Source organism: Cheilinus undulatus, linkage group 19 (genome assembly GCF_018320785.1).
Source record: "Cheilinus undulatus linkage group 19, ASM1832078v1, whole genome shotgun sequence".
Lineage (NCBI taxonomy): Eukaryota > Metazoa > Chordata > Actinopteri > Labriformes > Labridae > Cheilinus > Cheilinus undulatus.
Window position 1 is genome coordinate 24,607,422 of NC_054883.1, and position 16,248 is coordinate 24,623,669.

At 40.7% G+C, this 16,248-nt stretch overlaps 2 protein-coding genes and 1 non-coding gene across 6 annotated transcripts; all 3 read right to left on the bottom strand.

The window, feature by feature from the left end:
- Positions 1-2,451: 2,451 nt before the first annotated feature.
- zgc:56231 (uncharacterized protein LOC406257 homolog) lies at positions 2,452-12,020 on the bottom strand. 4 transcript variants are annotated; one of them, XM_041813685.1, is made up of 18 exons: positions 11,744-12,020; positions 11,488-11,586; positions 10,257-10,376; positions 10,041-10,179; positions 9,784-9,968; positions 9,540-9,633; positions 9,175-9,345; positions 8,969-9,080; positions 8,829-8,891; positions 6,599-6,751; positions 6,351-6,516; positions 6,095-6,274; positions 5,689-5,828; positions 5,373-5,538; positions 4,851-4,968; positions 4,625-4,713; positions 4,434-4,553; positions 2,452-2,744 (listed from the first exon to the last, which is right to left on the bottom strand). In XM_041813685.1, the coding sequence occupies exons 1-18, from the start codon at positions 11,873-11,875 to the stop codon at positions 2,529-2,531; spliced, it is 2,463 nt and encodes an 820-aa protein (XP_041669619.1). In that variant the 5' UTR covers positions 11,876-12,020; the 3' UTR covers positions 2,452-2,528. The 4 variants fall into 4 exon arrangements, with proteins under 4 accessions (XP_041669619.1, XP_041669620.1, XP_041669618.1 ...); XM_041813686.1 differs by having other exon boundaries at positions 4,625-4,695; positions 6,095-6,289; XM_041813684.1 differs by having other exon boundaries at positions 6,095-6,289.
- A 1,567-nt stretch (positions 12,021-13,587) lies between these two features.
- On the bottom strand, positions 13,588-15,679 carry rps20 (ribosomal protein S20). Its single transcript, XM_041814277.1, has 4 exons — positions 15,526-15,679; positions 14,761-14,860; positions 14,509-14,582; positions 13,588-13,810 (listed from the first exon to the last, which is right to left on the bottom strand). The coding sequence occupies exons 1-4, from the start codon at positions 15,526-15,528 to the stop codon at positions 13,628-13,630; spliced, it is 360 nt and encodes a 119-aa protein (XP_041670211.1). The 5' UTR covers positions 15,529-15,679; the 3' UTR covers positions 13,588-13,627.
- On the bottom strand, positions 14,649-14,715 carry LOC121527757. Its single transcript, XR_005993437.1, has one exon. It is a non-coding gene; the product is annotated as a small nucleolar RNA U54 (small nucleolar RNA).
- Positions 15,680-16,248: the final 569 nt, after the last annotated feature.

Consider the following 16,248-nt stretch of genomic DNA (forward strand, 5'->3'; position numbering starts at 1 on the left):
TTACACCAACAGCTAATCTCATTAAGTATCACTGAGACCAGAGAGATAGATGAGCAGCTGGCTGTCTCTGCCACAATGACCCTTAACTGGGAGGAGGCTGGGCTCTGCAACAACACGGATACACAACATTCAACCCAGTGGAAGGGCTGGAAAACTACACAACATAATTTTTTTTAAAAATCAGCATTTTGTTTCTAATGTTGCATTGGAAAATAGTGAATTTTACAAACTGAGTGTAAAATTACACCAATGAGTAAACACTCAATAGTGATGCATTTAAAAGATTGAAGTTGCACATGCCATCTTTGCACCATCGGGGTCTTTTGTGCTTCTTCCCCTCAGGCTGTGGATAATGGACAGCCTCATTTGACCAGGCTGATATGAGGTTCAGTGCATTTCCAGTATGAATTCCCTGGCGTGACATTCCTATAGAGATGAACAACGGGGTCTCAATGCAGAAAAATCACTGCACGAAAATAGAAACAATATTGGAGCGTGCGGTGGCCAAGAAATGACCTCAAAGCAGCGGAAAAAAAGAGTCCGAGATTTATCAAAGGACAGGAAATCAAGCTTAAACGTGGATTTTTAGTCACGGAAGGACTCAGATTGTATGTGTGGACAGCATTTCAAGAGGACCCTCAAAAAAAATCATTTTTTGTCAGACCTTAGCATGCACTTTTTTACACCAGAGACTTATTTAATCAGCCTTGATGTAGCCAGGTTAGTCCTATGAGGTCAGACATCTCTTGCAGCAACACACAGTTTTGACAACCAACGCATAAAATTCAAAATATTTCAAGACTTTTTTATTTACATCTTGATGATTACGGTTTGCAGTTTACAAAAATCAAACATCCTCTATCTCTAAATATTACAATATCACAGAACAGCAGTCCAAAAAAGGATTCATAGTAGACGTTCTGGAAAATTATGCTCATCTATGTACTGAGTACATAGTTGGAGCTCCTTTTGCACAAATAACTGCAACAATCAGTCTGTGGCACTACTTGGGTGTTATGAAGCCCAGGTTGCTCTGATAGCAGCCTTCAGCTCATCTGGATTGTTGAGTCTGGTGTCTCTCATCTTCCAGAGATTCTCTACGCTGTTCAGGTCAGACCTGGCCAATCAAACGCAGCAATACCATGGTCAGTAAACCAGTTTCTGGTAGTTCTGGCTTCACTGTGGGCATGTGAAAAGGAAATCAGTATCTCCATAAAGCTTCTCAGCAGATGGATATATGAAGTGCTCTAAAATCTCCTGGTAGACAGCTGACAACATTAAATTTGGATTTGATAAAGACCAGGAGACCAAAAGCAGCAGCACAAACCATCACGCACTGAAGGATTCTGGTCCTGTCTCATCTTCCCCCAGACTCTGGAACCTTGATTTCTAAATGATATCCAAAATTTAATGACATCTGAAACCAGGACTTTGGACCACAACAGTCAGTGTGGTTCACCACACTTGTAGTCCGTGTGGTGGCTCTGGATCCACTGACTCCAGTCTCAGTCCACTCCTTGTGAAGTTCCCCTAAGTTCTTGAATCTGCTATGTTTAACAATCCTCTGTAGGCTGACCTCATCTCTGTTGATTCTTTGTCTGAACCATTAGGGCCCAGTTAGAAAGTGACAGGACCAATCAGTGTTGAGGGGCAGTACTTTTGGGCAGAGTTGTGATGTAAGCAAGCTGCAACAAGAAGCCGGTGCAATTATGGTGTAAGACATTAGCATGGATGCTGCTAAAGCGCTGGTTTTATCAGAACTTGACATTTCTTCTTTAAAGGAAGGACAAAGAACAGCGTTGAGTTGTATTTTTTTTTTTTCCATAAACGACTTAAGTCATGTACTGACATGTCTACAGTCGCCATGGTTCATGTTAACCAATCCTGTATGGAGTTTACTCCTTCGGTACAGGCGCAGCTTGGTAGTGATGATGTCACGTGTTTTGTTGCTCTGAGTGTTTTTTCAAACGCTCTACCCTTTCCCAAACACCGTCTATGGAAGGTCTATGCCAGGTTGTCTGTTCAGCCAGCCTTCCATGAATATGCAATAGATTACGTATTTAAAACACTAATACAGCAGCAACCTCCAACTGAAGTCGATCATCTGGTCTATGATTTATGAAGGATCTTTAGCATTTTCAAGCAGATATGTCTATAAAGAAATTGTTAAAAGGCATCACTGTGTTTCAGCTTATGCAGTTAGCACGGATTATATTCTACCTTGGTTTTTCTATCCACATGGACAGTTTCATCTTCGTACACCAAAGCCTGACAATACATAAACAGTGATACTGAAAATCCTGACCCCTGTGTACTGATTCTACGTTTTTGTATAGAACCTTTTGTATAGTAATACTGCTTATTACTATAGCAGTAAAAGAACAGGATCTCTCTGTTGAAGAGAAAAACTATCCAAGGAAGTGGGGACCAAGAAATGACCAAGCAGAGAGCAAGAGTTAAATTCAAATTTTATTAAAACATTTAAAAACTTAATCTGAAACCTACATAAAGCATCACACAGGTAGGTTTCAGTGGTCTGGCTTCTTCATGGTCTTCCTCAGAGTCCGGCTGGAGGTCGTCTTCCGTGGAGAAGTCACCACCTCCCTGATGTTGGCGAAGAGACTGCGTTTGTTTTTTTGCTGCACAGGAGACTTTTGGGAAAGCTTGGCAATTTCTGCCTTTAGTGAGGCGATCTCTCTGTCCTTCTCAAGGTTCTGTCGCAGGATGTCCTCAAGATTTTTGCCCTGGGATGGATAAAAACAAAAAGGGACAAAAACCTTCAAACTGCATGGAACAAAAAAATCCTTCAGAAAGAAGAAATTTGAGAATTTAATTGTAAGGTCATGATGCTGCAAGAATGAAGTCTACATTTTACTAGAATAGGTTTAAATAGTCACAGATACGCTCAGGCTGCCTGTCAGACTGACCTTTGGATCAGACTAATACTGAGTTTAAAGCTTAATTTGAGAACACAGAAAAGAAAAATATTGCAAGTTAACATAGCATGTGTGGTGCCAAAAAAAATTAGCATGCAGTTATTTGTACAAACTCAAGTATGACTAGATTAGCTCAGGTTACTGGGTGCTCATTGGATATTCCCCTGTTAAATTATAGATAAGCTAAATATAGCTTAAAATGTACTTGAATTGCCATACTGTGCAGAACTTTTAGATATGTTTGGGCCAAAAATTCTGGCAGAATTAAGGTGTGTTATGGCAAGTAAGCCTCTGCAGGAAGGATTGACAGAACCCCAGCAGTGCTCTGGATGCCCTTGCATATTAGCAGGTTGGCAGCAAGAAAGATGCACTCTTAAGTTTTATCTTGGACTTGCAGTGTTTTTCACAATAAGTTGACAACATATGTTGAAAACAAAGAAGATGGTCCAGGACACCTTTGAGAGAAAGAACTGGAAATCTTCATCAAGAAAAACCCAAAAAAAGGTGAAAAGAGGATCTCAGTCTCAACTACAACTCCTGGCTAGTTTAAAAGTTTTAACCTTTCCTGATGGAGATTATCCGGAGAACTGGGCATTCAGAGACTGACAGGAGGAGGACGTGGAGCAGCACAACACCTACAGCCAGTGGGGAGGAGGCAGTGACAGCATTGGGCGAGAAGGCGAAAATGGGGCAAACAAGCTGGGCTGCAGGCTTGGCTAAGAGCGGCCCCACACAAACCTGCCCGGTACCGTCCAGGTGGGTAGTAGGGTTGCCATGAGCCCCTGGACAGGCTGTGGATGTCCCAAGGACCTGAATATCACCAGCTGTCTCTGGGCATATTAATAGAAGTGAAAAGACCCGGACAAAAGAGATGCCTTTGAGCTTGACCTTGGCTGTCGAGCACGACTCTGACTGGTGCTGCATTTACAATATGTACCCCCTACGTTTGTACATTAATGTGCACCGTCCCTTTTAAATAAACAAATAAATTTTAAAAAAGTGTAGTTTATGAATGGTGGAGCTTGTCGGTAGCTAAAACTCATGCTGTGGCCGGTTGAGAGAAGACCAAAAACATCTATGCCAAGAGAAGCTTTCATTGTGGCTCTTTGCTTTTGTTTTAATGTTTTAAGATGTGGTCCAGTTCTGATGAAACTGCTGCTTCACTATAGCTACAACCAGACTAAGTGCTACACTGGCAGCAACTATTACTGTCAGCTTCCTACAACTAACCCCTCCTGTAGCTACCGCCTTGTTTTCCTCAAATGATGCCGATTGGCCAGATCTGTTTTTAGACCTGGCACAAATGTTTAAGATTAGAGCTTCGCAAGATGGATTGCCTGATGATGGAAATTGGGTTTTTAAAATTTTGGATAATCTATCACTTCTGACTCACCTGAGATTTGAGATTTATTTATTTTTTAAAAAATAGGACAATATGCATTAATGGACATTTACATTTACATGTAAATACATGGGATTTTAGCCCGATGGCTATACCTGGTCATCAGATTTTCTCTGCAGAAGCTCCAGATCAGCAGACTTCTCCAGGAAACCATCTCTGACCTTCTGCAGGGTGTCACTGAGCTCCATCAGCCGTCTCTCCAGAGACAAAATCAACTGAAACAAAGCGGAAAACTGAGCTTGTGATGAAATAAGATAAACACAGAATTTAAAGTAGTCTTTGTCACCTGCTGTTTATCCTCACACATCCGCTCTATGGCACACTTCTCTCTGTAGAGACGATTGCAGCGATCATCAGCTGTCAGGATAGAGAGAGCTGAGTGGAGTTTTACAACGAAAGTCAGAAACTTAGTGAGATACAGAAGAAAAAGTCGGAGCAATGCATCTTAAAGAGGAATTTGTTTTAAAACTACTTAGGAACAAAATAAAGTGGTGTGAAACAAAGGCACTGACCTCCTGAATCTGTTGGTTTCTGTGGTTGAGTTTGGCATGACTGATCCACGGTTTGAACTGCCTGCACTCTATTACTCAACATTAAGTTCTCCAGTTCTGACACTTTTCGCTTCAGAGCCTTCACAGTTAGCAAGACAAAGTTAAAATTAGTTTACTTTATAAAAAGTGCACATAGTCATTTATTGTTTTATTGTCAACCAATGTGAAATCTCAAGTTTGTCATTTTGACCATCATCTAAGGCAGGGTACACACAACAAGAGAATTGGGACGATTTTGGGCCCCATTCGTCCTTACAATCAGATTCAGCAAAGGCCTGACTATCCAACTTTTCTAGAGATTATCTTGCCAGATTTTCCTGTGGTGTGATGTCTGTTAAAAACCAGCTCAGACCACAGGCTGGACTTGAACCCAGGCTGCCCGTGTTCATAGGACACAGCCAAACCACAAGGCCATTTTCCCAACATCTTCCCATCTTTTATACCTTGTATGTCTCTGCTCGGTTACCAGCTGATATGACAAACCTCCACTTTCTCCTGCTCAGCCATGAACTCGTCCAGCGGCACGTAGTTGTCTTCCAGGTTGTTAATGGCGCTCTTGTAGGCGTACTCTTTGATGGCATCTTTGTACATCTCAAACGTGCTCTCCAGTTTTGCTTCGTAGCTCTCCTTCAGCTCTTCTATCCGTCGACTAAACATGAAACAAACATTTGCCTCATAAGTTTCATTTGGACAAAATTATTGCAAACTTTAGCATCTGGTTTTCAGTGTAAATTCAAGCTTAAATTTAGAGTTTTGCATCACCTTGATTATTTAACAACTGAAATTTGAAATAACCTACTTGCGGAGCTCTTCACTCTCCATGAGCTGCTCTAACATCGCGTCTCCCATTTCTTTACGGATCTCCATTTCCTGAACCAGATTTCTTCTCCGCTCTGCCAAAAGTTTGGACCTCAGACTCTCAATCATGCTCAGAAGTTCCTGGAAGAGTTGGAGAAATACAATCCTGTAAAACGCTTGTTAAAACAGTACTCATATTTGACGCCTTTTGCAAAACTCTTGTCCAGATTTAATCTGAGTGTTGTCCAACAGTGGCTTTTCTTGTAAAAAAAAAAAAAAAAAAAGCCAATAAAAGGGTTAAACATTTTGAGTGAATGGGCACTGTAACCTGAAACAAAAAAGCAAGTTAAAACAACATGTGAGCTTCATATTCACTGGGTGAATATGGCTTATAGTGGTATATTTACATGCTGAGGCAACAGAGACACATCAGCCTCGTCCTCCTCATCCAGTAGCTCTTCCTCAGACAGGTAGCTCTCCAGGACCTGGCTATCGATCATCCCGTTCTTCACCAAAGGTTTCCCATCACTGCCGACCAAACACGGAGCCAGAGATTCCAGGTGTTTGTCTGGAATCACCTGAACCACCTGCAGACAGCAGAGCTGGATAAGAGGAATAAAACGAATAGAACTACCTCTCACATCCTCACGAAACCAGACCAACCTGTTTGGCCACAGCGGCAAATTTCATCACATGCAGAGTCTCATCATACGTAGAAGCACACTGGTTAATGTTGACGATCATAGATGCTCTGCCTTTACCACAGAAAAAAGCCTGGAAGAGCTTTGTGAGTTTACTCTCTCTGAAAGGAATGTAGCTGCTCTTCGTTCTGACAAAAAGACAATGAAGAGGATTATAGATAGATGGATCTGCAGCTGGTAAACACCTGAAATCACTCTCTTCACCTTTACCTGTCAGATTGTATCTGATTGTTGCGGAGTGCTGTGATACATTTCCCCAGAATGAGAAGGGAGTTGTTAATGTTTCCAGCCTCCTTCAGCCTCTCTCCAAACGTTTTGGATTTGTTGCATCGTTCTGAGCCGGCCAGGTCGCACAGAGAAAACCTAGAGGAGCAATCAAGCTCATTTTAACACCTTTGACAGAGCTTCTCTTAGGATGCTGGAGCTACAAGAATGACACCTATAAATGCAGACAAATCAGTCATTCTTTTATCATTCATACAAGGTTTTCATCCTTTTTAACCTTGGCTTCTTTTTCAGCCTGGCAAAATTCCCAGTATTTCCCTATAATTTCTTTTTTCTTCAAAAAACCTATTTGGAGTACTACAAAATCTAATATGATCTATTTTGAGACGGTACCTGAAATCTCTTACAGTCGTGGACAAAAGTATTGGCACCCCTGGAATGTTTCCAAAAAATGTACCATTTCTTCCAGAAATTGTTGCAATTACAAATGTTTTTGGTATACACATGTTTATTTCATTTATGTGCATTGGAACAACACAAAAAACAGAAGACAAAAGCCAAAATCAACATAATTTTACACAAAACTCCAAAAATGGTTTATTTTCCGGAAAAATTCCAGGGGTGAAAAATTCTTTTGTCCATGACTGTATACCTGCAAACACTTATTGATGCACAAACGAATATACACTTTCAGTATTTGGCCACACCTGTTGAATATTGAAACCAGGTGTCTCAATCAGACCCATTGCCACTGGTGTAAAAAAGAGGCACCTAGCCATGCAGTCTATTTATTTGATATCCTAAATGGGTTGTTCTGCAGAGCTCGGTATCTCCAGCGTGGTACTGTGATGGATGCCACCTTTGCAATAAGATGGTTGGTGAAATGTCATCCCTGATGGATATTCCATCGTCAACTGTTAGGGATTAAAAAGAGTTCAGGAACAACAGCAACTCAGCCATGAAGTGGAAGAGGTCAACATGCATGGCGCATAAAAGTTACCATAGCCGAAGGGTTCTGAACTTCCACTGGCATTAATATAAACATTAAAACTGTGCAGCAGGAGCTTCATGAATGGGTTTTCATGGTTGAGCAGCTGCATGCAAGCTTCACATTACCAAGTCCAATATCAAGCGTTGGATGAAGTGGAGTAAAGCACACCAGCACAGGACTGTGGAGCAGTGGAAACGTGCTCTGTGGAGTGATGAATCACACTTCTCTGTTTGGCAGTCACACAGGTGAGTCTGGATTGGGCAGATGCTGGGAGAATGTGCCTGCCTGACTGTGAAGTCTGGTGGAGGAGAGATAATGGTATAGGACTCTTTTTCAGGGTTTGGGCTATACCCCTTATCTCCAGTGGAGGCCAATCTTAATGCTTCAGTGTACCAAGACATGCTATGCTTCCAGTTGTGTGGCAACAGATTGGGGAAGGCCCTTTTCTATTCCAACATGACTGTGCCCCAGTGCACTAAGAAGAACTATAAAGACATGGTTTGATGAGTTTGCTGTGGAGGAATTTGACTGGCCTGCACAGAATCCTGGCCTCAACCCCATTGAGCACCTTTGTAAACTGGAACAGAGATTGTGAGCCAGGCCTTCTGGCCCAACATCAGTGCCTGACCTCATACATACTCAATGAAAGGGCACAAATTCCCACTGAAACACTCCATAATCTTGTGGAAAGACTCCATCCAAGAAGAGTGGAGGCTGTTAAAACTGCAAAAGGAGGGCAACTCTATATTGAAGTATATTTATGTGAATACAATGTCATTACTGTCCTTGTTGGTGTTACAGTCAGGCATCGAAGCTTTCTAAACTTTGCTTGTACAAAATGTGCACTACACTGAGTACTTCTGGGAATTTCTCAGGGGGATTTATTGATCACTAGCATTTAGTGAATAAATCTCCCTTTTGTCATCCAGACAGGGATGGGGCTGGATGGGACAGACATTTTGATGACCGATGCAAAAGGTCTCTCAAATGCAGTTTCTGTTCAAGAGACTCTTGAATTCAAACAAGCTGGTGGACAATCCATCACCATGCTTGGACGTATAAGTCTTATACTGAAAGTGCCTCCTTACATAAAATATTTAGGTTTGTGTAGTGCATTGCTGTTTCTAATTCAGCTCAAACATTTGACATGATTCACAGAAAATGTTTTAAGAAACAATACTAAAGGTAATGTTCTTTAATGCTCATGATAATGGAGATACATACTCTGAGATCCTTTTGACTGTGCTACCATCGATCTTCAGTAACTTCATGGTGAATATGCTGTGGCTGTGAAGAAAACTGGTGTGAGTTTTAAATTCTAAATGTTGAGATATGGGTGTAGATGGGATTCAACAATGGTTTACCTTCTGCTGGATGACTGGTTCATCTTTGTAGCTGCAGCACTTCTGTTCTTGTTTCCAAACTGAAGCAGTCTGCTGGCTTCACCCAGAGTCTGGATGTTTATCCACCTCAGATCTAAAATTAAACCAGCTTTGTGAGATTTTAAGCCTTTAGAAACACACCGAATGCTGCAGCTAAGTAAAAAGCAAAGACGAGGTTACTTTCTCACCTTTAACGTAAGCATTTCCAGCCCCGTCATCACACACTCTCAGAGAAGCTCGTTTCTTAGATTTTGAGCACAGTTGAGGTTGAAGCAGGTCATACACGCATTCATTGTAGATTTCAAAAAATGCAACCCACAATGCAAACTGGCTGCTGTCTGTTTCTGATGGATTATTGTCTGAAGGTAAACAAAAAGAAGAAAAAAACTGGATAAAAGATGGAGAATGAGAAACATTTGAGGCCTGCAGGAATCCTGCAGTAACACCTTCTGTCAGTGCAGACAATTTACCCATGTCTGATTGAGTTTACACTATAATATAAACCTTAGTTGACATGAAAGGCAAAAAACTGTATAAAATAAGCAAAGACTACCAGTTTGATTGGTGCACAAAGAGGAGGATGAGATAGCTGAGCTGGAGTAGAACAAAGACTCTGAGCCTCTGCTGACTTTCAGAGCATCACAATCCTGGAGAGGTGCAAAGACACAGAAGTGCATCTTAAATTATGTGATGCAGCTGTGCATGCTACAGCTTCATCTGCAGAACATTTCAGTTGCACAAGGAAACCAGCTGATGTTTTTGGGTGAATGCAGAAAAATGGTACTCCTATGTCTTACTTCTTTAAGTGAAGCAAAAACAGCCACTTTAGCACTTCTCTCTTGCTTGACCTGATCAGAATCCAGACATTGTGCATCATTCCTCAGGTAAGGTTTTATGTCCATCTCTTCATACTGACGGCCTCCAATGTGTTGGAAGGTGGCATCAAGCACCCGAGGCAGGATCCCTGGCTCTTTAGGACTCCCTGAAACATTGAACAGCACACTTAGACTATCAGAAATACTTCCTAAGACTTAGCTGAATGTTGCATCTTCACCTTGGATTGTGTAGGTTTTCCCAGCATTAGTTACTCCATAGCTGAAAATCAGGGAATTTTCTCCATCCAAGAAATCTGACGTCTGAGCTCTGACCGTGTCCTCAAACAGCTCAGATTGTGTCGTCTCTGGTCTGAAAACCTTAAATCAAACAGGACGACATTCATCAGTGTTAAACAAGGAAGGTTTACTGTACTGTAGGCTGATTTAATACAGACCTGGGAGAAGGAGAATTTGTGGATGGACATGCCGATGCCTCTCTCGCTGCTCTTCATGGTGGCAGAACCTTTTGGTGCCTTCAGGGCCACTGTCTGGCTGTTTTCAATCAGCACACAATCCTGTGAAGAAAAGGACAAACTGAATAAATACATGATAACAGTGATGACAAAGACTGCAATGTGATGTGTCCAGTAGGATAGCCAATGTGGTTTAGCATCAGCATTGATATTTTTTTTTGAGATGTGTAAGCTGCCCACAACATGGGCACAAATGCAACCCCTTATCATCAGAGATCCAGGCTTTAGGACTGAGGCAGGATAACAAGCTAGATGGTCCCCTCTTTTGTCTGCAGGATGCAGTTTCCATGGTCGCTAAAAACAATTTCAAATTTTGATTCATCTGACCACAGAACAGTTGTCCATGTAGCCTCAGTGCATTTTAAATGAGCTTTGGTCCAGAGTAGACAGCAGAGTTTCTGGATCCTGTACACAAATGGCTTCTTCTTTCCATGATGTAGCTTTAACTGTCATTTGTGGATGCACAGCCAGCTATGTTGACAGACAAAAATTTCTGGAAGTGTTCCTAAGCCCATGCAGTGATTTCCAGTCCAGAATCATGCCTGTTTTTAATGCGGTGGCCCCTGAGGGCCTAAAGAAGCATTGTGCTTCTCCTGTTAATATGTACTACTCCCTAGCAAAGTGGTTCCTAAACTGGAGCCAAGGGGACCCCTGGGGGTTCGCAAGCCACAGCTTTGGGGTCTGTGAAATTATTCAAAATAAACTATTATATTATTAAATACTGGACTCATGGTAATCTTATTGATTAAATTGTTTATCCTTTGTCATTTGTTTCTATTGCTGGTTTAATGGTACTAGGTTTTTAAAAGTTAGATGGCACACATCTTCATTTTGTTTCCATAAAACAAAAATTCATCAACACACTGGAGTCAAACATACTGAACCTAGAATCGACACATATTTGAGAGCATGTAAGTGCAGCATACACTATAGCAAGGGTCAACAAAAATAGAATTTATGCTACATTTTTTTAAATAAAAGTTGAGTAAGATCACTACCCTAGTACATTTGATTTAGTTCCTGATGTAAAGTGCACAAGTGCAATACAAAATAAATGCACAGACCAAAGAGGAAAACCTGCCGGTTTATAAAACAGCTGCTCAATGTCAAAAACGGCAGATTTCATTTATTCTGCAACTCTAAGCATTTTTACCTGATCCTCATTTTCAGTGAGCTCCTCCTTAGAGAAGGGTCTGATTCTGAGGAAGATCCTCATAGTCTGCCGCTCTGACACACACAAGGGACCTTCAGTCTAAAAACAAAGAGACAACCGTCAGGCTAAAGACGACATGGCAGTGAAGGAGTTTAGATTTGATTAAGCATGACCGAGGATATCAGCACAGGAGCCTTTCTTAAAACCAGAATAACACGAATCAAGCAAAATAAAAAAATCTGATTTCACATTTTACCTGCTGGGATGTAGAGCTGTCAGGAGAAACATCAGAGCTCATGTTAACATCCTCAGGCTGCACTTTATCTCCTTCCTCACAGGCCACGTCAATAACCTCACTCATGCTGAGCTTAAAAATGTCTGAGTTCATGCACTGGTAAGGTTTACTGAAGGTGTGACCAGTGTTCTGCAGAAATCAAGACTCAACAGTCTGAGGATGATTCTCAGGATATTTTAGAGATCTCCACGGCATGAAGGCTTGCTGAGCTCTGAACATCGACAGAGATCTTCATCAGGTTTAAGTAAGCACAGCTGTGATGGAAGTAATGAGGGAACAGCCACAGACCTGACTTTAGCTTGGCTAGACCTTGTTAAAATGGCAGGCAGAAAGACATAAACTGAGGTCATTCTGCTCAACAGTAACAAGCTGATCTCTATATTTTAGTGAAATCTGCAGTTTTCTACTATTTCCTGTTTGTCTTTAAGGTTAGCTTTAAATATTTGATTTATCATGGTTTAATATTACTAAATAAACTCTGTATTGTTGTCTAACTCTAGTCCAGTTCTCTAACCTCTGGACTTCTAAAGTTGCCCACTTGGAAATGTGAGCAGCCCACTCTTATTTTGACACATCCTTTTAATGTTTTTCTTTTAAATAGACTGTTTAGAATCAGCTCAACACACCTGCTAAAATGTGTTATAAAATCACTACATGGTATTTTGATAGAATAGAGAAGATGATTGTTTTTTTTTTTAAATATATGCAATTTTTTGCATCCAACAATGAGATCAGTCCACATACTGTAGCCTGCCACAAGGTGGCGATTGAGATATTTTTGATGGGTATTTCTGGGACTGTTATGTTTTGCTATGTGCTGTCCCAATTGCTGAAAAAAACATGCAAGACACAGGTCTTTATTTTTGATTCTCAGAGGAAAACACCTGAATTTGAAAAAACAACCACAGTATTAATCAAGAGTAGACTTATAAGTATGTGTCTATCAAGCATCTTATTTGACAATAATGGCTAACAGGTCAATTTCTGGTAAATGGACCAAATACTAAACCAATCTGGACATTTTTTTCTTTTTTTTTAGCTGAAGGGATTTTTAAAAAATGATGCCCGATACACACACACATATTTTTTCCTCTGAATATTTCTGAATTTGGTAATGTTCTGGGGGCCGGATGGGAAGATGTGGGGGACCTGATGTGGCTCTCGGCTGATGACCACTGGAATAGAGGGTTTAAATGTGCCAGAAATAATCAAATTCAGCCTTTATGACCAATGACCTTTTTCCTTCACCATTTTAAATTTCATAAACATGACATTTAATCAGAATATTCAGCCCTGGTCTGATGTACTTACAAATCTTTCATTTCAGGCTGTTTACTGTGCAAAACAGTACTAGTTTTACTCAGTTCAGGTCTTGAAGTCTTAAATTTAATTATAAAAGTGTGTAAGAACCCTGATAAAGGCTCATTGTGTCCATTTTCTTCTGTATGTTATGCATCTCAGATATAGGTCTGGTAATAATTACGAGCAGTGTTGGGCAAGTTACTGAAGAACAGTAACTAGTTACAGTTACACTGCTTGCAAAAAGTAACTCAGTTATATCTATTTATATAACTAACTATATAACTATAGCATGTTATAAACTTCTTGCTACACTCTACTCAAGTGATTCCTGAGGAGATACAATGAAAAAAGACCACTATAAAGAAAAAGTTAGCTTCAGATCCTGCCGTCATGCGGTTATCTCTAATATTGACCGTCCTTTAAAAGCGCTGACACTTGAAAATGTCAGATCATAAGCAACAGAATGTTGAAGATATTAGAGACCAGACAGTAAACACCACATCTATTTCTTCACCCTTTTCTTTATTGAATCATCTGCATCATTTATGCGTCTGCAATGGTGACTTCGACCTCCACACCGGGCTCAATGCTGATGGAGGTGATCTGCTTCACGATCTCAGATGGGCTGTGCAGATCAATCAGACGTTTGTGGATCCTCATCTGGAAACGATCCCAGGTTTTAGATCCCTCACCGCAGGGGGTCTTTCTGGTGGTGATACGCAGAGTCTGCAGGAAAGGCGAATAAGGGAGAAGATTTTAGACAAACCAGTTAAAAAGAACATGGCTTTTCTATTTGCTGCTTCACAACGGTTGTGATGGAATGTCAGCTCACACTGTGCAACTGAACCATTTATGATGCACACCCAACCACACTGTGCTCACACTGTATGCCAGGATGGACTCTAACAGGTGTCAGTAAAGTCTCCTTTGAAAAGTCTCACATGGAACATTAAGAGATCTGTCTCATTTTCATGCTTCAAATGACAAAAGCACTCTTGCCATTGTTCTCACACGGGAACAGCACTGTAGGCAAAAATACTAGCAGCTAAGTAAATATTCCATATCAGCTGGAGGTACACAGGTGGGCTTATTTACTCAAAATTTGTCGGAATCTGCAGGAAAACTGCAGTGTATGCCTGGTTTAAGGTGAAATTGTTAGCAAAGAATCAGCTTCAAACTGCATAACATTTCAAATGGGGTTTGAAGTGCATTATGGGGGAAAACAGCCTGAATCTTGTGTATCACTCTCATGTTTATAGGAGGATCTTGTACAGAATACATCATCCAATTAAAGACTATTTCAATATTGTTTAAACTGGCACATTTTTATTCATTTTGGTGTCATCTTGCTCCTCTGACATTACTAAAACAAATCTGTCACCTTTTTGCACCATCACGTTGATCTAGCCTGTATATCTCAGTACCTTGGTTGGCATACGGACAGGTCCCTTCACTTTCAGGTTCTTCTCCTTAGCTCCACGGATCAAGTCTGCGCACACTGCAGAGTACAAAAATAAACTTTAACCACAATTAACAAGAAACGATTTCACTTCACTTTTTAAAGCCTTGGCTCAGAATAGCGTATACCGTCTTCAGGGTTCATCGGGTAATAATTTTATCCTCATAGCTCAGGTCTTTAATCATTATTAATATGGACTATTATTGAAATAACTCACCCTTCTCCAGGGACTTGACGTTGCGGCTGGTGAGGGTGATGCGGATGCGGTGAATGGCGACCTCGGTCTCAACGGGTGCCTTGCCGGTGTCCTTGAAAGCCTGCAGGTGCGGGGGGAAAAAGGTTGGGGTCAGCGGGGTACATAAGTAACACTGGGTAAAATGTAGCAAACCTTTGAGGTTGTTGAAAAAAATGCTGAGTGGAATGAATTACTGATCATCTGACCACAACATCTGCAGAGTATCAGCTGGTAATTTTATGTTTTGGATCCGTGTATTTTCACCAGCTTAAATTAGTATAGCATGGTTGTTTTTAGTTACTGAGTTGAATGTAGAAGTAACTTAATCCAACTTTATGCCACCTTCATAACCATTCTGATGGGTTGGTCCCCAATCTCAAGTAGAGTGAGGCTGTCTACTCCAAGGTTGTCATAATTATATTAACCAACAAATGGCATTTTCATAATACACGCGGCACGTCAAAACTACAAAAACGTGACAAACCTGGGGGGGGAATTTAAGTTAGTCCATTTCAAAAAGAACTTCAGAGTGTAATTTTTCTGTCTCCATCAATATACAACTAATTGACCTGTTAATAAATATGTTCATCATTGAGCTCTCTGTTATGTGGCGGGACTTAGATAAAGCTGTCGGTGCTAACCACCGCACAACAGAGATTTTAATGGGGAAATAAGCCGTTTATCAACGATTAAAACAACAAACTGGGATTCGCTCGACATATTAAGTCAAAGTTAAATAAAACATACCATAGTGATTATTCCTGACCGACTTATTCGGAAGAAATTCAAGCGAACAGCGGTGAGCCAGGAACAGGCGCCACCAACGTGGTTAGCTCTTCAGGGAAAAAGAACGAGCAGAGGACTACTTCCGTAATATGTACTGTTCATCCGGGGGTTCCGGTTCTTCTTCTGTGGTGGGTATGTTAACGCATAACCAACAGCGACATCAAGTGGCGAATCAATTGGCTTCAGTTCGTTGACTGTAACCACTAGATGGCAGTGTAGTCCACAACAGTCAACGCCACAGATCTTTTGTCAAGGTAGAAGTATTAATTAAAGTCCACATCCGGTCACATATTTCGAAATACAATCCAGGATGAGCCTCACTTAAAATCTTAAAGGATTAATGTTAATTATTCTATAAAAGTGTGAACTTTTAGGGTTCAAAATGTGAAAAGAAAAAAAAAAACATTTCCCCATAACATGATTACTTTTCTCATATTAACACAACTTATTGGACTCATGAATTTTCAAAAACCCAAGCTTAATGAATTTTTTAAAATCTTTTCTTGGCACAAGAAAGATCACACACACCATATTCTTGCCACTGGCATTAGCTTATCCTATAAGCAGAGTTTTGATGATAGATTATTTCTCAATCTCTTTAGCACATGTACAGGTGTATCCAAAAATGAAAAGGTTTGTTTAATCCCGTGAATAATTTAAGAAGTGAAACTTCCATATATTCTA

Excerpts from the sequence above, each read along its gene's own strand:
- zgc:56231 (XM_041813684.1), bottom strand. The coding sequence starts at position 11,875 with ATGAACTCAGACATTTTTAAGCTCAGCATGAGTGAGGTTATTGACGTG. Across the intron at positions 5,829-6,094 it reads TGTCTCTGTTGCCTCAGCAT|GAACTTCTGAGCATGATTGA; the intron begins GTAAATATACCA and ends CAACTCTTCCAG. Across the intron at positions 4,969-5,372 it reads CTGAGCAGGAGAAAGTGGAG|GCTCTGAAGCGAAAAGTGTC; the intron begins GTTTGTCATATC and ends CTAACTGTGAAG.
- rps20 (XM_041814277.1), bottom strand. Across the intron at positions 14,583-14,760 it reads CGTCAAGTCCCTGGAGAAGG|TGTGCGCAGACTTGATCCGT; the intron begins GTGAGTTATTTC and ends TGTACTCTGCAG. Across the intron at positions 13,811-14,508 it reads CTGTCCGTATGCCAACCAAG|ACTCTGCGTATCACCACCAG; the intron begins GTACTGAGATAT and ends CCTTTCCTGCAG.